Source organism: Channa argus, chromosome 11, assembly GCF_033026475.1.
Source record: "Channa argus isolate prfri chromosome 11, Channa argus male v1.0, whole genome shotgun sequence".
Lineage (NCBI taxonomy): Eukaryota > Metazoa > Chordata > Actinopteri > Anabantiformes > Channidae > Channa > Channa argus.
Window position 1 is genome coordinate 18,355,583 of NC_090207.1, and position 20,621 is coordinate 18,376,203.

The following is a 20,621-nucleotide window of genomic DNA, read 5'->3' on the forward strand; positions in this document are numbered from 1 at the left end:
ATGTGAATTAACAAAATTAAAGGCTATTGATTGACAAAGTTAAGCAGATGAGCAGAAGCATGAGCACTATTTAACCTCTGAATTTGTAAAAATGCAAATCTTTAGTCCACAAACCCCCTAACCAGCTCTGAGCAGAAATCTCTCCTGTCTTAAACCAACGGTAATACATTCAAAGTGTGGCCACCAGGTAAAAATTCAAGACATACTGGAATACCAAAAACACCTTTATTCACACATATACATTCATGTACAGGCTTTTTAAGTACTCTCAGAAGCAAAGAAATGTTAACTAATGAAATTTGGCACTTAAACTTATCAATAAAACTTAAATGTCAACACCTCAAGAAGAAATAGATCTTGTTATTTTTTTATATTTATAGATAGTAAATTTTGATAGTGTCTTTCAGTGACTTTTTTCCACCTACTGTAAACACAAAAGTGCCATCGATAGCCACTTGTAGATGTGGAGATACCAAAGAGACAGTCCTTTAGTGACAGTGAACATATCACAACACACCACAAGTGCATTCACGTGTCAGTTGTGGAGGCTATACTGGCATAATGAGCATCAAGCAATGCTCTGCAGTAAAGCTTCAAAGTCTGGGGAGCAGACTATTTTGTGTTCGACTTTTCCTAGTACAGTCAAGTCACCTGTTCTTCCCTCTGTACCAATAGAGACCAGCTCCTGAGAAAACACGGGGAGAGGAAGTAGAGAAAATCATAAAGAAATATTTCTGTAAATTTATATCCCCATGGAGAGAAACCAGAAGACACATGTACGTATAGAGTACAAAAACAACCCGGGACTGAAACAGACTGACAACAGTTAATAGCAGATTATTATACCTGAAGGAAGGAGCACGATGTTCCTAGTGACACATCAAATATCACCTGTCCGAGTATGAGCTGTATGCGACCAGACTTCCGCACCAGCATCTTTCCTATAAGACCCTCCCGCAGATCTTTTAGGTTGCAGCTGTTGTCTTCAGGTCCCTCTTCCTGGTTTGAATTTCAAATCTTGCTTAGACACACAACCTCACTGTAATCCTATATTAAACATGCGGGCAACAGTGGTATCTACCTGAGGCTCTGTTTTCATAAGCACAGATTGTCCATCCTCTGTCTGCACCTCTGTTTTCACCGGCCTGTGTTCTTTGGTGGGAGGCTGGCCAGGCAGGGAGTCAGGCAGCTGCATAAAGAACAGCTTATCATCTTTGCACAGGCTCCATTTATGCAGCAGGTTGGGCAGAACTTCAGGTTCAGGGAGTGAGGGAGGCCTAAAGGCAGCCTCCGACTTCTTTATTTCTATATCCTCTGGCTCCTGTTTGACTGAAGAAAAGATAAGATGTGTTTAGAAAGAGCAGCTATGTAGCCAACATGCGTAGATGTTATTTCGTGCTTTAATGAGCTAAAACAAATAAGAAGCTTAAGGAGTCAAAACAACAAAATCCTGCAGTTACTTTCAACGATAGGCTCCATGGGATCACAATAATCGTCCGCCTTCTCAATTTTGATAGCAATATTGCTAAATTCCTCCTTGAATCCCCATCCTGACACAGCAAGGGGAAGTTGAACAGGGCAGCTTCTCTGCTCACTCCGCAGGCAGGGATCATCTATAAACTGCAGGAAAAGCCAAAGGAAAATCTAAATTCAAGGAAAACGGAAAATAAATCAACTTAATAATAAAAATGAGTAGCAACCAGGGCTCACATTGTCTCGATTCAGACTACGCAGGATCTCTTTGGTCTCTTCCTCAGTTTCCCTCTTCTCCTTTTTAATATTGATGATGGGTGAAGGTCCCACACTTGGAGCATCTCTCTCACTTTCATAGCCACCTATATTTAGTACAGGAATTCATGTGTTTGCATTGTGAAAGACAGTTAAGACAGTACAGAATGAGCGGATTATCCAGCTAAACACTTACCTCTTTTTTTCATCATCATGTCTGCAGGGCCCTGTTCAAAAATCGAATGGGACTGGATGACCTCTGGGCGACCTCGGCCTCTGCCTCTGTCTCTCGGACCTCGACCACGATCGCCATCTCTCCTCTCTCTCCTCTGCCCGCCCTCAACTTTTATTCTGTCAAGACAGAAAAAGTTACTGGTCAATAGTCAGAATTTTCTTTCCTATTTTTGCTCATATTTTGGCATGTAACGCAAATTATGAACTTACTCCTCTTTGGCTTTTCGCCCAATAATGTTGGGTGTAAATGTTTTCTAAAAAAACAAAACACAAAATCAGGTCCTAAGTATAGGAAAAACCTTGTAAAACATCTGAAAGACTATAAAAGGAGCTGACTACCACAGTTTGAGCGAATAAATGTTTTTAGGACACTTGTGATAAATGTGAAATACAATGCAATACCTTTTTCACTCCCCCTAAGGTGAGGTCTCTTGATCGCATTGAGGGGAGACGGCCAGGAGAAATGGCGGATGATGGCCGGCGACCCATGAGCAGTCCAGCACCGCTTCCTCCAGGGGCTGGTACACGTTGACCACTGGGGTCACTTGAGCCTGAATCAGCCATCAAGAGCTGCAGCCAAAGAGGAGCATTAAAATCAGAGGTGGTACGTAAATAAGTACATTTATTAAAATACTGTACTTAAGTACAATTTTGAGGTATTTATATTAATACTCAATAAAGTACAAAATGTTATGGTACTTTTCTTTCAAACTCCACTTTAACTCAAAAGGATTTTTTTTGCTGAGATTCTTAATATATTCAACTAATACACGATTAAGTATTGTTATCGGTTAACCACCAGGTAGTGTATGAAGCGGTTAAAAATCAGCTCCACCTGTACTAAATTCCGTTTTGTTCTACACCAAATCTCTAAAGAAAGCGATATTTAACTCAAATTTTTTGTTAAATGTATACATGTTGTCAAGCTTATCTGACTAATCGGACTAAACATTTATGTTATCAACAGCAAAATTCAAAACTATTTAAAATACTTTTTTTTAAGTGATGAACTTGTTTTTATTACATCATCAAGACTTAGGAATTATAGTGCAGTACGATTGTAGAGGCAGGTTTACTCATGTCCGGTGGTCCAGCAATTATCCACTCTAGACATGAATGATAAAACAGTGAACATTTATTAAATTCAGCATTCCACACTTGAGCTCATATAAGTATTTCCACAGAAACGTTGACGCGATAATAAATTTCACAGAACACGTTCAATTCCACAGAACATGGTAAGAAACTGTACTTCAATAGCTACACTACTTTGTTCTCCCGTCCTTCAGATCTAAAAACTGCCCAATGACATTGTTTCCCTAGCAAACTTCAAAGACAAACACTTCAAAGGCAGCTATGTGACGTCATTGATGACACATCGGTCCACATACATAAACTTCTTAATTTATCTAACTAACCTTTAAGGCTTTACATGTCATTGAAAAGTGACATCTATTCCAAGTGTACAAGCCAAATGATCACTTGAATTGTCTTTCATATTTTGACCATGACTCTTACAATAATTAAAAACAAAATGCAACGCATGGCCAAATCCAATCGCAACACAATTATAAACATACATGACCTTTAACTTCAAACTTCCAACGCCATCACATTAGGAAGCGATGTGATGTTATTCATGACATCATCGTACACATAAACATAAGCTTCATAATTTACCTAACTTTTCAAGACACAATACAGATACGGCAAAAACAAAGCAGAACAGAGAAAACCCCGCTGATTCATACAATGATGTTAGGCAAGCACTTTTACTTAAAAATTGAGTTGTCACCTCTGATAAAGACTCCATGGTGTGTTAACTACTGAGAAATAATACATATTAAATTATGACTAATATTTTTTTCTGTTTGTGCATAAGAACATTTTTATGAACACTGAAATTGGTTATTCTATTCACATTACTAATGTGCACTACTGAATACTATTATTCAAAAGCTTCTCATATTTTAAAGCAGGGCTCAAAGCACCTGTAGTAATTAAAATATCTTCAAATACAAACTATTCATCTCTAACGTTAAGGTATAGTATATATCTTCTTCACCTGCTGACATTTGTAATGTTAATAATGTAGCACCTTACCATTTAATTTACTGCCCTTTCTTAAATAATTTAGATGTGTCTGTGATAACTATTGCTTTTGGGTTAAGGTCTGTTCTATTTAACCACTTTTGCAGTTCTAATAATGTCACCACTAATGTTTGCAATACGAGAGAGCACTTCAGATGCTTTTGCACTGAAAAATAATCAGTTCTACTTCAGATAATTCAATGATAAAGGCTTTTGTATCTGTGCGACTGTTGAAATTAATTTACTGTGAAGTTCACTGTAAAACATTTATTTCAGTTAATTAAACGTTTATCATGACATTTTAGTCTAAAGGCTTTTCTTAACATCCTACAGAGCCTCTGCGCAAAATGTGGTCACATCATGTAACAAATACATGAACAGGGCTTGCATTTAAATCTCAATATAAAGTGACAAGTGTACAAGCCTAATTATCACTTTTAAATGTATTTCATATCGCGACCGTGGCTCTTACAATTAGATTATTAAAAACAAAATTCAACACGTGGCCAAATCAAATTATAACACGATTACAAACATGCATGAACACATGAAACTGACACTATCAGCAATGCGTTTCCACACGTCCAGCTCATCCCAATACTTACGTTAAGATCCCTTCGATGTCTAAACCAGATATCAAGCCTAAACTTATAACAGAAGAATATTTATTATTTGTTTTGTGCTAGTGTTGTTTCAGACACTGCATGATGTGCGGCGCCATGACACTTCCGCAGTGTCGTCAGCCTGAGTTCACGTGATCAAACCTGCGCAAAAGCGTCCGAGTTTTCATCAATGTCGCATCATCATCATCTTCTTCTTCTTCTTCTTCTTCTTCTTCTTCTTCTTCTTCTTCTTCTTCTTCTTCTTCTTCTTCTTCGTTGGTGTTTTATCCCATCTGTTGCATTGGTGCCATCTTCTGGTTTTAATCTCTCCCTACATATACTATAATTCTCAGATCAGGCCTTTTCTTTCTAAAAAAATGTAATACTGCATGGATTATTTGGCTCCAGCATGTCCTTGAAAGCAACATTCACATACTTGTTTTCTCCACTTACCCATCATGTCCTCATCATGTATTTCCTACCATTTAACATAACATGCACCTCTGTTTCTAACTCCTGACACTGTTGACAAAGCCCAGTCTGATGTTTCCCTGTTAAGAGAAGAAAACTATTTAAATTACTGTGCCCTATTTGTAGCCTGGTCATTACCACCTCCTCCTCTCTAATCCCCCCTTCTGGTGGACCTAACACTGTTTTGGATGGAGTACAATTGTCTACCCTTCTTTTCCTGATCCCAGTACTGCTGCCACTCTTTGTCGATTTCTCTCCATACTATGTTTTTTCCTTCCACCTTTGGAAGTTTACACTTGACCTCTGTTGGGTCTTGTTTATTGATCATTGTCTAAGCTTGAAAGCAGGCTTTACATGACTTTTAAGTCAATTTGTGCATCTTTGTAGATTTTTAGGTCTAGGAGCTCCTAACCTCTCATGCTTTGGACTGTGCCCAGTTTCCAGATCTGTAACCCATCCATGCCATCTAGTTTCATACTATATGTAATGCTTAAACTTGTGTAAACAACAAATGGTTCGTACCAACCCAGTTAAGAATCAAGAAGGGAAAAAAAGCCCTGCTCTGGGCTGCTTTATATATGTATACATATATAAATAAGGGGAAAGGGGAATAATGTCCTTCGTTCTCTAAACATATACACATACACAGCCTTTCTTTAAAAAAACAGTGTATGCACCTTTGTAGCTGAGGGGATTATTTGGACTGTCATGGCTTGACTAATGATGGCTGATTACAGTTTAATTACACTATGCGGCTATCACTTATCTATGGGTGGCTGGAATTAAATGAAGCTTTTCAATATTGCACACCATCTGTGGAGTTATGGCAGTTTATCTTTGCCATTTTTTAAACATTATCAGTTTATATCTTTGTTATGAGTCTTTCTATCCACATATCCTTTGCTTTAGCAGCAGATTACAGCCATTAATCTGTTAGGGGTTTCTTTAATCTCAGATGAAATCCTAAATTAAGTTGTCCCATGTGGTTGAACCAGTACAAAATCATCCCTATGAAAATTAATGCCAGTGTAAATCAGCTTAGTCCGGACTTAAACAGTGGCATCCCTCGCCTTCGTTTGGGCTGGGGGGAGGGGGGGGGGGGCTTCCCTGTGGGGTTCGTCCATATGGCAAAACAGTTGGCACATGTATATTTTTTAGGTCTTGGTGGTGCTCTATGGAAATTAGTGGGGCATTGCCTACAGCACAATCTCTTAAAAACACAATGTAGTGGAGTGTACATGAAAGGGTTCATGTTTTCCTCACACTCTGAGCACCCATCTCCATAACTGAGAGGTGACATTTATGCAAGAAGCTAAGTGTTCAGTCCATAAGAGAGTGTTTGTGCCTTGGGGCACAGTTACAGATAAATGATGTGTTGTTGATGACTGGCTAGTGAAGAATGATGCTGATGAGACTGACTCACATGTAGTCACACAACAGTTCAGTAAAATTCAGCGAACAGTAAAATTCCCTTGTTCTTGTTTCTTTTATCTGTTCATTCATCTTGTTTGTCTGCATAATAGTCAGGTAAACATGATGAGGAGCCCAGAGTTAAAAAAAAAAAAGAAAGAAAAAAAAAGAGCCTGGGAGGGGGGGAGGAAGGACATGAAGGGGTTAGAGTGTTTGTGTGACACAGAGAGCGAGGGAGAAACAGACAGAGAGCAGGGAAAGAGAGAGAGAGAGTGGAGCCTGTGTGTTCGTTTCACCTCCTAATCAGTTCTCCTGAGGTTTTGTCATCGACTGCAGCAAAGGAGGCAAGTAGAAAAGCGGGAAAAGATAGTAAAATTCAGCTCTGCGAAAATCTTCTCACAGATTTGTGCATCATGCAAGTAAGTCAGCCTTTCGATGTCTTAGAAGTGAACGTAAAATCAGCTCTTTGTATTGTGCTCTGAAGTTTAAATGATTTTATGCTGTGATGTTGGTGTTTGACTTTAATTTGCATGTAATTGGGTTGATGTGTGCATGCATGGGTGATTAAAATTTATTACATTCCACCAATATCATTTCACAGGAGACTGTGTGGATATTTCATACAGCTGCATTGGCTGGTTCATGTGATAACATCGGCACTCATTTTCTCAACTGTTAATACCAGATGTTATTGTGCAGGGGGCTACAAACGGTATTAGTCACACAGCATCTCTTTTTAGCTGCGTGTTTATTGAACTTCACAAATTATTTCTGACTGTTGTGATGACCGTTTTATCCCCTTTAGTTGTAAAAATGTACCGAGGAAATTTGCTATTTCTTCATCCCTCATGCAACCATCTAAAAGTATTGTTCCTAAAAGAGTTGCTCACCGTGCCCTGCTCCATATACATGAATGCACCAGCATCTTACATGATGATATTTCGAAGAGATAACATCTTTCTGTGTTATGAATTTCAGCTAGTGTAAGAACTGTAATTGAGAAGCACTAACCTGATGTACAAACTTCCAGTTAAATTATGCTTTAGGGTGAATAATTATTAGCTAGATCCAGCTGCTTTATTTGGAGTAACTCTCTATCAAAGCTATGGCAGAGATGATTGGCTCACATTTCTTTTTATAGTATGATTTATAAAAGAGAGGAATGGGACTGTGGTATGGAAACCTGGGCTTGAACTGAACTGGGTTCACATGTATTTGATCCAAAAGTGGTACATACTCAGAGACATGGGGCTTTGATGACTTGTCCTGTGAGGATCTTCTCTTGCTCCACTTTCTAGTATCTCTGAAAAAACACCACAGTAAGAAATGAGAACAGCAGCTGGAAAACAGACGTGTGGAAACACACGTGCGTGATGCAACATCTCTTGCCCCTGGCCCCCATCTGAATGAGCTACTGCACAAATTTCACAGTTCACAAGCTTTAATAAGCTGCTGCAGCCCGTCCATCATATTGACTGGAGAGCACCTTAACAGACCTCAGTCAGCCAGTGACACCACACAAGGCATCTGTAGGATCACACAGTCAATATGTTTGATAGTTTGCTCTGAATAGCTTGAAGGCTATTTTAGGCATACCTGTGATTTAGCAGATGCTCACTGCAAGGGGGATTTTAATAAGGGAAACATGCATTCTGCTGCCTGTGTGTTGAGATGCTGGAATTCCATACAAATAAAGGGAAATACTAGAGGAGATAGGTGTAATAATTTCAAGAGTGATAAAAACTACAAGTCTCGGGCTAAAAGAGGAAGAGTATTGTGCACACAGTGCAGAGACATACCATCAGTTTTAGCAGAGTAAGGCTGACAGCTAATCAAACATAACACAGGCTGACCAACAGTACTCAAGGCTATGTGCAGCTGCCTGGATCGAATCACTGATGGGGATATAAGGAAATATGATCATGCATCACCTGCTGCTGATAGCCACTTAAACCTCCCTTTCTCTGCTCAAAGAATATAAAAGCTGTTTGAAGATTTCCCTTGGGCAGCAAAGAATCCAATTGCTCAGCTGTTTTGAAAAGGTATGCACTTCAGGGAGGAGGCAGAAGTGTCTAAAAAGTCACCTGTGCTTTAAAATGTTGCTGACAGGTGCAGCAGAGTTTTTGTTGTGAACCTTTGCTTGATAACTGCTGGGGAAGATTGAGGGATGCTGCAGACGTGCGGTTGCTGGGAGACTCCTGTAGGTGGATTATGAAATGCTCGGGGAAAGAAGAGGCCAGCAGTCACTCAGCTGGGAGCGTATCAAGTTGTGTAATAATGGGAAATGTCAGCTAAGGGCAAGAAGGGGGGGTGGTGTTTAGGGGAGAAAAGAGCAGGACCGTGAAGAAAACAACACAGATCTCTAAATTAAAGGTTAATTGGATTGTATGAGGTGCTTTCTAGGCATGGCATTTCTAGAGTGCTGTACAGTGCCCACTTTGTAGCTTTCTGTGATGGAATTTTATCTCTCTTAGCAGATGTTACCATCCTGGAGCACTGGTACAATAATTCCAGATTACATTATTGTCTAACTATGCTCTTTTATGTCTTGGTTTAATGGCAGATGACAGATATGGAGGCCCCTCTTGCCACCCCTTGCAATATCCAGATTTGCGAGGTGACCTGTGACTCCTTCCGCATCATGTGGGATATGCCCCCCCAGGACACTGCCAGAGCCACACACTTCTTCATTGACCTGAGTCGTAAAGAGAGCAGTGACCCCAACCGTTTTAAACACAGGGTCTGAAATTTGAAATTGCTACATGCCCTCCTGTACTTTCTGTCTGATGCCTGAATGCAACCTACTCCCTGTTGTCGTTTCTAGGTTCACATTCCAGATTCACACCAAACGGGTCTCACCATCAAGTCATTCTTGTACTATATGCCTTTTTAAAATAATAACCTAAACAAGACAGTAAAACATGCAATTTTAGGAGGTCTAGTTAGGTTAACAGATGGGTCTATCTGCCTTATGATATTTTGCATTAGTCTTTACACATAAAACGGCGGTTGCACCCTTTCAGTCACTTCCATTACAAATGAAAAGGGAAAATGAGTGTCATCAACAGCTTCAGGCCAGTGACTCACTTGCATATTGTTTCCTCTGAAAGTGGACAAAAACTGACAAACGCCGCTGCAGCACAGAATCGTTTTAATGTGAATTTCAATGCACATCATTAAATTCACAAATTAAGAAATTATCGCACTACACAGACTCAGAGCTCTGTAATGGTTATCTTTTTTTAAAAATTATGTGTCAGGAGCAATCAGTCTCACACTGTGAGAGGGCTTTGTACTGAATTTAGCTACCAGTGACTTTCCATCTGCAGCCTCTGGATCTACAGATAAATGGCATCTCTGGCACGTACAGACACTGTATATTAAGGACATCTTGCTAAAACTAATGCACTTCAAAAGGTGACAACAGTCCTGAAATAAGTCCTACCTTCATTATGTTTCAAATATGTTTCAGAAAGATGTTCCGAATATAAAATAACAGCAACACCTCTGTAATATGGAGCACAAACTACATCATCCAAAATGATCACAGAGATGAACCAACACTGCTTTAAAATAGCTTAAACAAAATGTGAACATTGTCGCTTTCATTAGGACATATTGCACTCTACAACTGTGGTAGTACATTAGATTTTAACTTTAGCTAATCTACTCCAATGCCAACAGGTATTTTTCTAAGGATGGAAACTTTTCTATCCTCTGTTGTCTGTTGGTTCATCTCTTTGCTCCAGACTGAAACCTATTCAAAATGTATATTAGTTTCTTGAACATTTGGGCACAGTTTTGTTTAAAGATTTGATATTCATATTCTGCAACAGATTAACAGGTTTAGTCTACTGACTAAGCAAGATCCTCTGCTATGACATCTTCACACTTAATTTACTATGACTTAATAAATTTGGTGATCCCCTTTCAGTCTCATCAGGTCAATTTCAACAGGTCATATATGACCTGCAGAGCTAAGTATATTCCCATTAGTCTGAGCTGTATTCTGTATTTATTGCTGAAAATGTTGGGATGCTAATAAGCCAAATTAAGGAACTGAACGTGATAAACATTAGCGCGTACCTCTTTAATAACAAAATGTTTGCAATTTTATTGTGGGCATGATTATGTTACCATTTGCCGCACAGAGCTGCTGGCATGGCTGCAGAAGACAGAAAGAGTGGGCCTTTTAACAATAGTTAAGTGCCCCCAAATGAATAATCATATTAGCATTTAAGTGATCAGTTAACAGGCCGTGATCAGTCTAAATTTAACTCACATTTATGATCTTCATTCATTTTAGATGCAATACACTGACTGTAATAATGGTTTACAATTGAAGCTGGAACTCAACAGCTGAAAAGTGATTTTGTTAAGTCAGGGAGGAAGTAGGATTGAGTGAGTTGTCCCGTAATGAAGAATATGTTCTCTCATACACAAAGTGGCACAAACAAACTTGCATCAGAGTTGTTTCCATGGATATATGGGCCTCTGAGTCTGTAGTAATTAGCAGTGCTTCTCAGAGGCACTGGCCAAAACAAAGCTGCTGATTTGATTACACGTATCCTAGTTACATAAGCTTGGAGCTGAAGTGGAATATCATGCTAATAAGGAAAAGTTTAAGGACACCAGTGGCTGAGTTAACAATTGTGTTCACTTTGAAATGTAAATAAAAACACAGCCTCTAATAGCATATAAGCTGCTCCCTGTCTCTGATGTCAACTTTGTCCTTCAGGATGTGCCAACTAAGTTGGTGGCCAAGGCAGTGCCTCTTCCCATGGCAGTCAGGGGACACTGGTTCCTCAGCCCCCGTACAGACTACTGTGTTGCTGTACAAACTGCTGTCAGACAGCCAGATGGTGACTACCTGGTGTCAGAGTGGAGCCAGGTGGTGGAGTTCTGCACGGGGGGTAAGAAATGCCATATCTGACAGCTGAAGTTATCTGATAGTGTATACAAAGGCATGTAAGAGCTTTAACCAACGGGAATAGAAATAATAGAAGTCAAATAGAAGTGCAGTGCAGAAAAGTAGCAGAAAACTATTTCATCACAGGACTTTGTAGATGTTGGCATTTTTAAACTTTTGCAATAATCTATCAATTGTGCAGACTATGCCATGGAACACCTACAGCAGCTTCTCGACAAAGCCAAGGGCACGGCAGGCAGGCTGCTGAAATTCTCTTTTTTTTATCGCAACCAGCATCCAGACTACTTCAGCTATATCAGGTTAGTACTATATTCGTATCTCTTTATTGTGTACCTAAAACCTATAACCACCAACAATTAAGAGTAATAATGGTTTTCTTCTTTATGTCTTGGATTAGGAAGGAATGTGGAGGATTGATGTGTCCTTCCCTGAAAGACATCAGTGGAAGTCACGGTTCTCCAATCAATGGCAAACTGCACGGAGTCTTCTTCAGCTGCAACACAGAGTTTGATACAGGGCTTCCTCCCAAAGACTCCCCTTATGGCCCCTTGCGTTTTCAGATTCCAGCTGGATATTTGCTAAATCCCAACATCTGCCTGTATTTTGCAGATTTCTACTGTATGTATACAGCTTACCACTATGTGGTGCTGGTGCTGGCACCTGTCGGCTCTGAGGGAGATACCTTCTGTCGTACACGCCTGCCTATGCTGGACCTCGCCTCCAACCCCTTTTTGACTTACAATAACCCCCAGCAGACGGGGGAGGAGCCTCTATACTGCCACGCAAGTGACGTAATCCTTGAGGTGCTTTTCACAGAGCCGGTTCATTTGGATCAGGGCAGTGTTGAGCAGATTAGTGGGCACCACCAGCTTATGAGTCTGACCACAGCCAACGCCAAGAAAGACCCAAGCTGCAAAGTGTGCAACATTAGTGTGGGACGCTGAGGAAGAGACTGATGTAGGACATACCTGGGGCAGTGTGAGCCTACAGTTCTGAAAGACACAGGTTTTTACAAGACGAAAAAGTTGAGTTCCTCATGTGTGGGTCACAACACACCTCTCAGTGTGTGCATGCTGCTTTCCCCCTTCCCTTGACTAGAATAGACCAGTATTAAATAGAAAAAGTCCATTATGGTCACAGCTGGAAAAGAAAAAATGTCTACCCATGACTACAGAACAAAGCATTATTTAAAACATGATAGGCTTTAGAATAATGAAGAAAATGTGTACTCTCTTTAGGCTTCATGTCATTTTCTGAATATTTTTTTCAAACCTTTTTTAATTTACCCTTTCTTCCTTGGATTTCTTTTTTATACTTTTGATATGCTGGATTACAATTTTGATGTTATTTGTCTTTTGTTGTTGTTGTCAAAGTGCTAAAAACACGCTTCCTTTTAAGTCATATTATAATCATAACAAATATTTTGTTGTTTCACAATTTTGCTATTGATCGTTCTGTATATGTAGACTTATGATCAGGAAAGAATTCTTAATGATTCAGTGTCTAAATGGTGCACGATTGACTTTTACTGCAGAAACTATGGTGCCACCTGACAGTAAAAGCTGGGTCACCGAGTGTATTGGGGTTTTAAAGATGCAAGGAAGGTAATGGGGAAGATTGTATCACCATCTTCCCCACAATCAGTCACTGGCAGTAAGCGTTGGCCCTTTAAACAGTATTGAACTAAGATTAGCTTCTCTCCTGCTATGCGGCTTCTGTTTGTCCCTCCCCAGTAATCTCTGACCTATATGGGGATCCCAGAAATTCCAAAGTGAAAGGGAACCTCTCTCTGCACAGAGGTAAGCCCAAATGTAAGGTGCGATAGGGGAAAACGAGGTTGACTATTTGATGCTGAATGCGAAGGAAAACTGAAAGATTAAATGCAACAAATGCTGCCAAAGCAAATACTGAAATGTTTTTATTAAAAAAAATGAAATTACAAACTTAAAACAATGCACATGTAATAAAAAAAAACAAAACATCAACCTCATCTTTACCTCGTTATACCTAGAATGGATCAATAAGGATACCGTAATTTCTACATTATACGTCATGCCCTTTCACTCAGATGTGAGCTCACACACACTTTAATGCTGTAATTCTGTCCATTGTTGTTGTCCCAAAAGGGCTTGCTCTGCCCACCTGGTAAATAACTTAAACAGAATTCTATCTTCCTTTTGGCATCTAGCAGTTTAGGAATGGCAACATCAAATTTAAAGATGTCTGTCTGAGGTCCTCCAAAGCGTTCCTGCAGATGCGTACACGGCACATCTTTGTAGGTCTGCCATGAGTCAAAGGTAATGCGCACACGCACGTCTTTTTCAAAACTGAGGTTCCTAACTCGAACGGTACCTCTGAGAGCGTGGTCAGTAACACTGCAGTTCTCCAGAATAATCATGCTCTCTGACAGTTTGGCACGGAAGGCCTGGAAATCTGCAGAGGGCTGCGAGAAGCCCAGTTTGAGTCGTGTTCCTGGGCAGCAGGTGCTGACAGTGCAGCAGTAGCTGTCATCTGTCATGCTTCTAAAACCCTGGAGCGATGGCAGCAGGTCGAGGTCAGACTGCTCTTCTTCATCAGAAAACACTCGCACGGCTGTTAGAGACAATCCTCTACAGTCAGCGAAAACCACCTGTTTCTTCTTGATTGAAATCAAAACCTCGTCGTCCAACTCATCCAAGAAAGATGAGAGAGGGTGAGTCAGATGGCTCAGGTTGTCATAGGGCAGCTGATCTGAAACGGGAGGACGGATGCAAGAGCGTCGGGGTTTCAGGATTGGGACCCAAACATGAGGACACAGGTGTTTTCGCTGGTTCAAGTACAGCCTGACAGCAATCTCTATAAGCCCTGCAGACTGGGGCCAAGCTTCAACCAATGGCAGGACACTTGCAAGAGAAAAACAGGGGTTTAATAAACTGTTGCACTTGAAGTTTGTTTAAAGTAAGAAATATGTTGCAATTGTCCTGTTTTTCAGTTGTAAAGTGCATTACTGAAATGCATCATAAGACTGAGACCCACAGGTGATAATATTTGCAAATGACATCTCAATAATAACTGAATAACTGATGCAAGATAATTCACTGAGCAGCGGCAGAATCACCACACACTTGCAGCATAAGCACTTACATTGTGCTGGACATGTCCATACTGCTAGTCTAGAGTTGAGTGAAGGGAATATTATTTTGTGCTTGTTTGTAGTTCTAGAAAATAAAAAACAGCTGGCACAATTATTGTCGTACGTTAAAAAACTCTCATGGGTAGTAAGTTGCAGTCAGTCGTCTCCGTTGTCCCTTCATCTACAAGAGAATCTGGCACGACATCCTATTTATACTATGCTAGCTGAGATGTAATGCCGTTCACTCCACCCTCTTCACTCTGTTGGCCAAGCAGCTGAATACTGTGGTTTTCTGTTTTGCTTCTGTTTAGATGTTTTTTATTGGTTTCAGGTCATTTACAGCAACAGTCCTTATTTTTGACTGTGTTACTTGATCAGTATTAGTTCTTCATTATGGAACTGTCAGTGCAAAAACATATTATAGTTGGCAGTATGTTTAGCTGTCAATATTAAGGGGAACTTAGTATCATCACCTTAAACTGCTATTGTCCAGTACTGACTTAACACATTCAGTTGCACCATATGTAGCCTATATGTAATTCTACTCTGCACTGTGGAAACTATTCCAGTCATCCTGGATTCTATTCTCAGATCTGTCAGTAGACACAGTTTCCACGGTCTGGATCCAACGCCTCTGCTAGCTGGCTCACATCCCAAAGGGATCACTGTCCCAAAGTCCGGCAGCATGTATGACTGTGTGGAAAGGCCAGATTACAATCCATTCTCAGCTTGCTAGTCAGCAAAGTGAGGAAGGTATTCATAATTAAGCGCTAAACGTTTTGCAGATGTATCAGGACACAAAGTTAAAAGACATTTAGATGACTTGGCACCTCAGAATTGGAATAAAAGGGGTTACATTGGTCAAGATTTGAAAGGCTCGACTTTTGTCATTGCTCAATGAAAAGGCTATAGCTGATTTAATAATGACATATACTTTTTTTAAATACTGGAACTGAACAGATTTAATTATTAAAACAAAATTAAGGCTTGTTTTTTCTTACATTCACAATTTTATGTCGTTTGGTAACTCTAAACTTTTCAGTTGCCTGACCTTAATTTCAGGAGTGTCTAATAACACTGAGTTATAGGATTTGATAATAGCTAAAGCTATGAGCAGTGCAAATAAAGAAGACGAAAGTGTGTTGAAATGTAGTTTGGTTCAACAAAGTCTACATTCTTTATTATTAGTCCCAATTACTGGGCAATTTGTGTGAAGGCAAACAATAAGCACTGATTGCTTCTTCTGAATCTCGTACAAAACAATGCTACGACATTTATGACATTAAGTCTCAAAAGACAGTGTTGCACACATCGTCTTAGGGTGAAAGTAAAAACACAGTCAGCAGAAGGGTGTTGAGGTGATGAAATGCACAGTTATCTGATTTACAGGATTTTTACAATTTAAAGCCAACCATAATGCATTTAATTTATGAATAAAAATCACAAAAAGAAACAACTGCATTTCAAGTACAGTATATACACACATTTATATGTGAAGCTTGGGATGCTAGGCGCTGTAACTCCAAGTATACTGATGAAATTTCACCTTCGTGTCATTCGAGGTTTAAAAATGAAAGTCATTTGGATAGAGTGTTTGAATGAATGATGAATTTGCAAACTAGATAGAGTCTTAAGAGTTTCAACCACAACAGCACACATTATCCTTAAGTAACCAAATGTCTGTTGGTTATAAGATCCAAAAATAAAACCACAGCACTGCTAAACCAGCTGCATTCACAGCTTCCAAGTTTCACTAGTATGGACCTTTCCTAAAGCCACAATGCCAAAAATGTTTATGTTCGCAACCTATATGGTAGTCCTTAATCATGACAACAATAAGATGGAAGGATGTGTTTCCAGTTGTGATGAATGCAGGTTAAACTGCCCAATCCTTATCAGCGCTGTGTAATGAAAACAAGGAAAATGAGCCTGAGTTCATTTTATTATCTCCTAGAGAAAAGAATCCACACCAACAGAAGGGCCTGTAACATAAAATCGCAATGTGTTAGTTCCACTTAATTGTAAACTGCAGTCACATTAGATGACAAGTGCAACATATAGTTAACATTATGGTTCTTAAAAGACACACTAATCTTGCATAATTCGGTTACAAAAAGACACTAACACACCAAAAAGATAGTAAACAAAAGAGCTTAAAAAGACATCCCGATGTCACTGCAAAGCAGCTGCTAATGTAAGATTTGCAGACATGAATTAGGAGATGTCTGTGCAAGAGGATGTAAAGACAGTAGTTAGTAGGAATGAACTCACTGGTCCGTACCTCTGCATTCAAATTAACTGTACGGCTCCACTTGAAACAAGAGGCGCTATAGTTCGATACCGCATTAGGTGCTGAGAGCCCTCTTCAAGATCCACAACATACTCTCTGAAGAAAAAAGCAGCACAGATAATATCAGTTGTTTAAGCATTCATGCAGAAAAAGTGACACTTTAAGTAACGAGGTAACACTGCCACCTACTGGAATTTTAAAAGGAGTTAAATGTTGAATAAAAGTACCTCTGGTCATCTGTTTCAGGCTCAACTAAGATGTTTTCCTGTCTCTCCTTCACACGCAGAAACACAAACGAGTCCAAGCACGGCTCGGGAACTGGGATTACATGTAAAAATAATATGGGATGGGACATTAGTGAAAATGTCAGAGAAAATACAATCATCTGCCAAGCAAATGCAGTATTTCGAGCATGGATCACCAAAGACTAAAGAAGAGAGCCTGTGAGGTAAAACTAGAGGAGATTTCACCTGCTTTGAGCATATCCACTGCCTGTAAGTTGGGGGGCATGCGTTTCAGTGCTACAGCCTTCAGGTAGGTTTCTGTGTTGGCATAGTACCTGTGTGCGGAGATAAAGAGGTTTTAAACTTAAGCACTGCATTAACAAACAACTCCAATGTTATTTTACTACACTCACTCTTTAGCGAAGGCAAACTCCTCGGGTGAAAGAAGAGATGGATCTCCCTCACCTCGAGACTTCTCTCTCTCCAGGACATGTGCGAAAAACTTTTCAATCTAGTCATTTGTGGTACAACCATTAGGCAGTTTTGTAAAGAGGCATTTGTAAAATGAGAGCTTGATTTTGCACACCATGCTGCTGATCGGACTCACCTTCTGCAGACGAGAGCGGAGGTAACTGCTAAGAACAAAGCGAATCCTGTCTATTTCCATGCGATGGACACTGGCCTTTGTGTCACCTTTCTTCACCCGCTGCAGGTTGGCTTCCTGTTGGTGTAAAGTCACACTTTTATTATTCCTAAGTTACAATGACCAGACGAACAACATATATAGGTCAAATATTATAATATATAATATTTGTTTAAACATGGTAAAACAGCCCAAATAGTAGAAGAAGTAGTAATAGTAGTAGTAATAGAAGTATTTCTATAGATTTTACATTTTAATCATAAATATACACTTTAAACTACACATTTAACAACATGGCCTAAATAACTAATTTAAGTAGAAGCATGCAATGGTAATTTCCTCTTCTCAAACAATTTATTGAGAACAAAGCTAACAACAGTGGTGGGTATATCGCAACAAAAGAGGTCATTGTTTCAATAACTTGTCATGTTTCCGTAAGCATCGATTAAAGCTTGACAACAACATCTCAAGCCCTCTCAACTGACGACAACTCAGCTGATCCCATTGGTTTTCTACGGGATTCAGGTTTGGAGAAAGTGCAGGCCACTCCATTTAAGGTACCCCAGCCTCCAAAAGCCGTTCCATGATAACACTACCTCAATGAGCTGGAGCATTGTCATCCATGAAGATGAAATCAGGCCTGTGTTGCTCATGTAGAGGCACAATGACTGGATTAATTATGTTATTCTGGTAATATTGGCTTGTCAAAGTAACATTCACAAGATCTAGGACATATATCTGTATTGACTAGACACACCTGCCCAGACTGTAACACCACCACCTCCAAAGGCTGATCTGGTGAAAACAGTGGCTGATGAATAGCGTTGATGATGATAGCCTTGATGTCTCCAACATCAGGGCCAGGCCACTGGTTCCCCATAAATGCTCCCTGTCCCATGCAAGACGATGACGCTAGTGGTGTAGTCAGGAACAATTGCAGGTCATCTAGCATGCAGACCATGGTGATTTGAGCTATTTCGAATGGTCTAATGTGACACTCGGGTGGTTTTCACCTCCCTTAAAAGATGCCTGGAGTTGAGTGGCATTCATCATCCAGCTCTGTGGGGCACTGTTCACAATGAAATAGTCAACAGTATGGGATGTGGCCAAAGAGCATCCACTTCTATGCCTTTCTGTGACTCTTCCAGTCTCTATGTGTCTCTGTTGCAACCTGCTGATGACACTATGTGAAACTCCAAGCTTAGTAGCAACTGGGAACATCCCGTTTGGGAACACTTGTGATTTTTGTGGTTAATCATCTTGTTAGGGAACAGCATTTTATAGTATAAGTACTGAATCACTGAACAGTTGGACATGTGCATACAAAAGTTTAGAGAAGGTCAAATTAAGTTCACCTGTAAAGTTTATAGTGCATTATAGGTGTATTCTGAACTTTCCAAAAGTCAAATAGCCCTAATTTTTTGTGAATAGTGTAATTATATTTAAAAAGTGCACAAGACTAATCGGTCAGTCCAAATAAATAAGTTACTTAAAAACTAAAGAGTTCCACTTTCTCAATTTTAAGAATGTAACCATTTTCTATTAAACTAAATAATAACCTAGATTACATTTACTTGTGAGTAACAACTTTTCGCACCACAACTACCTGCTGCTTTGTGACATTTTAAAACGTAAGTTGACTCTTAAGTGTTTATCACACATAAAACACAAGGGAGGTGCTATTCCTCATTATTAAACGTACCATGTGAGTCAGCTGCTCCATTACACAGTCCACCACCTCCGATCGGTTCTCCAGCAGCTCCGGTGAGAACTTCTCATTCAGCCAAGCCTGCGAGGTACATAAACACAGCAATGAGGAGACGACAGGAGGTCTAAATGTGGCACCACATATCAAACCGTATTATTCTGCAAACAACAACTCACTTCTTCCAGTTTAGCTATCAGCTCTGCCGGGGTCATAACATCCTCCTGACTGTCATCTTGGTTGATGTCGCTGCCATCGTCAGACAAAACATCCGACATATTTTATTTTAGTAAGTAAAACGCCAAAGCACCTCCTGACAGAAACAAAACCTCCACGTTTACTTTAAACAAAAGTGATTCAAGCTGAAAAAATAACCAAAACACAACACATTATGAGCATAGGTAAATAACAACTCTGCACAGTAACACGTTTCTACTAGTTTCCTTGTTTATTCGCGCCACTGCATTTAATCTCGCGAGAAATATAACTGCAGTTATACCCAGCGTTTGGCCTGTAAGGCAGCGTTCGGAGTGGACGACGTGTAATATGTACAAATGACAAAGACACTTTGTTTTGGTTTGTAGCTATAAAACTTTAGTTTAAAGCATTTCTCTCATGGTTGGTCTAAGTGCCTTCCTTTTCTATTCCAGCAGGCCGGATTTTTACAAAACTTACCGACAAAGCTTCCTGAAAGACCCAAGTCAGGGGTTATCCGATTTAATATTTTGGGAGCATTTTCTAATTTATGATATTTTTATTGTAAAAGTAAAAACATAATTCCCGTGCAAAGCATAAGCAATGCTCCTGAATTATGATTACAAGTCTATATAGGCTATAATTAACAAATATCCTAGCTGCAGGAAATAAAGCAAAAATAATCAAGATAAAATTACACACACACACACACACACACACACACACACAAAAACACACTTGTTTCTATTACACTGTGGAGACTTTCTATTGATTTACATTGAGTTTTGGACTCAACCCCAAAAACCCCAACCATAACCAATTGTTAACTAATCCTAACTTTTGGGGCCCATCATTTGGTCCCCACAAGAACACAGATGTCCCCATATATGACTGTGTAAACACATTTTAAGCCCCACCATGTAATGCATATGAACACACACGCACACACCAGTTAAAACTATCTCTCTTTGAGCGTCTATCAGTTA

The 20,621-nt window shown here is 39.7% G+C and overlaps 4 protein-coding genes across 6 annotated transcripts; 1 reads left to right on the forward strand and 3 right to left on the reverse strand.

Annotated features, from left to right (window-relative positions):
• Positions 1-206: 206 nt before the first annotated feature.
• Positions 207-2,526, reverse strand: polr3d (polymerase (RNA) III (DNA directed) polypeptide D). The gene is made up of 8 exons (XM_067521731.1): positions 2,365-2,526; positions 2,173-2,216; positions 1,925-2,079; positions 1,711-1,835; positions 1,461-1,620; positions 1,082-1,329; positions 847-999; positions 207-685 (listed from the first exon to the last, which is right to left on the reverse strand). Exons 1-8 carry the CDS (start codon positions 2,524-2,526, stop codon positions 569-571), a joined length of 1,164 nt encoding a protein of 387 aa, XP_067377832.1. The 3' UTR covers positions 207-568.
• On the forward strand, positions 2,431-12,813 carry LOC137136407 (phytanoyl-CoA hydroxylase-interacting protein). Of its 2 annotated transcripts, none has more exons than XM_067521733.1 (5): positions 2,431-2,566; positions 9,100-9,276; positions 11,275-11,449; positions 11,648-11,765; positions 11,864-12,813. In XM_067521733.1, exons 2-5 carry the CDS (start codon positions 9,100-9,102, stop codon positions 12,408-12,410), a joined length of 1,017 nt encoding a protein of 338 aa, XP_067377834.1. In that variant the 5' UTR covers positions 2,431-2,566; the 3' UTR covers positions 12,411-12,813. The 2 variants fall into 2 exon arrangements, with proteins under 2 accessions (XP_067377834.1, XP_067377833.1); XM_067521732.1 differs by lacking the exon at positions 2,431-2,566 and adding an exon at positions 6,762-6,955.
• Positions 12,814-13,463: 650 nt separating this feature from the next.
• ppp1r3c2b (protein phosphatase 1 regulatory subunit 3C2, duplicate b) lies at positions 13,464-15,247 on the reverse strand. Its single transcript, XM_067521734.1, has 2 exons — positions 14,590-15,247; positions 13,464-14,348 (listed from the first exon to the last, which is right to left on the reverse strand). Exons 1-2 carry the CDS (start codon positions 14,607-14,609, stop codon positions 13,517-13,519), a joined length of 852 nt encoding a protein of 283 aa, XP_067377835.1. The 5' UTR covers positions 14,610-15,247; the 3' UTR covers positions 13,464-13,516.
• A 394-nt stretch (positions 15,248-15,641) lies between these two features.
• gins4 (GINS complex subunit 4 (Sld5 homolog)) lies at positions 15,642-19,893 on the reverse strand. Of its 2 annotated transcripts, none has more exons than XM_067521736.1 (8): positions 19,620-19,893; positions 19,438-19,524; positions 17,700-17,813; positions 17,506-17,603; positions 17,339-17,427; positions 17,096-17,186; positions 16,850-16,964; positions 15,642-16,560 (listed from the first exon to the last, which is right to left on the reverse strand). In XM_067521736.1, exons 1-7 carry the CDS (start codon positions 19,716-19,718, stop codon positions 16,868-16,870), a joined length of 675 nt encoding a protein of 224 aa, XP_067377837.1. In that variant the 5' UTR covers positions 19,719-19,893; the 3' UTR covers positions 15,642-16,560; positions 16,850-16,867. The 2 variants fall into 2 exon arrangements, with proteins under 2 accessions (XP_067377837.1, XP_067377836.1); XM_067521735.1 differs by having other exon boundaries at positions 15,671-16,560; positions 16,860-16,964.
• Positions 19,894-20,621: the final 728 nt, after the last annotated feature.

Bases quoted from the DNA above. Each gene is read 5' to 3' on its own strand.
- polr3d (XM_067521731.1), bottom strand. From the start codon at position 2,526: ATGGCTGATTCAGGCTCAAGTGACCCCAGTGGTCAACGTGTACCAGCC. The intron at 1,836-1,924 runs GTAAGTGTTTAG...TACTAAATATAG, and splicing joins CATGATGATGAAAAAAAGAG to GTGGCTATGAAAGTGAGAGA. The intron at 686-846 runs GTATAATAATCT...GTGTTTTCTCAG, and splicing joins CATCGTGCTCCTTCCTTCAG to GAGCTGGTCTCTATTGGTAC.
- LOC137136407 (XM_067521732.1), top strand. The intron at 11,450-11,647 runs GTAAGAAATGCC...TCAATTGTGCAG, and splicing joins GGTGGAGTTCTGCACGGGGG to ACTATGCCATGGAACACCTA. The intron at 11,766-11,863 runs GTTAGTACTATA...GTCTTGGATTAG, and splicing joins GACTACTTCAGCTATATCAG to GAAGGAATGTGGAGGATTGA.
- ppp1r3c2b (XM_067521734.1), bottom strand. From the start codon at position 14,609: ATGGACATGTCCAGCACAAT. The intron at 14,349-14,589 runs GTAAGTGCTTAT...TTCTCTTGCAAG, and splicing joins ATGGACATGTCCAGCACAAT to TGTCCTGCCATTGGTTGAAG.
- gins4 (XM_067521736.1), bottom strand. From the start codon at position 19,718: ATGTCGGATGTTTTGTCTGACGATGGCAGCGACATCAACCAAGATGAC. The intron at 17,604-17,699 runs GTGAGTCCGATC...ACAAATGACTAG, and splicing joins TCCGCTCTCGTCTGCAGAAG to ATTGAAAAGTTTTTCGCACA. The intron at 16,965-17,095 runs GTACTTTTATTC...TTTTTTCTTCAG, and splicing joins CCTGAAACAGATGACCAGAG to AGAGTATGTTGTGGATCTTG.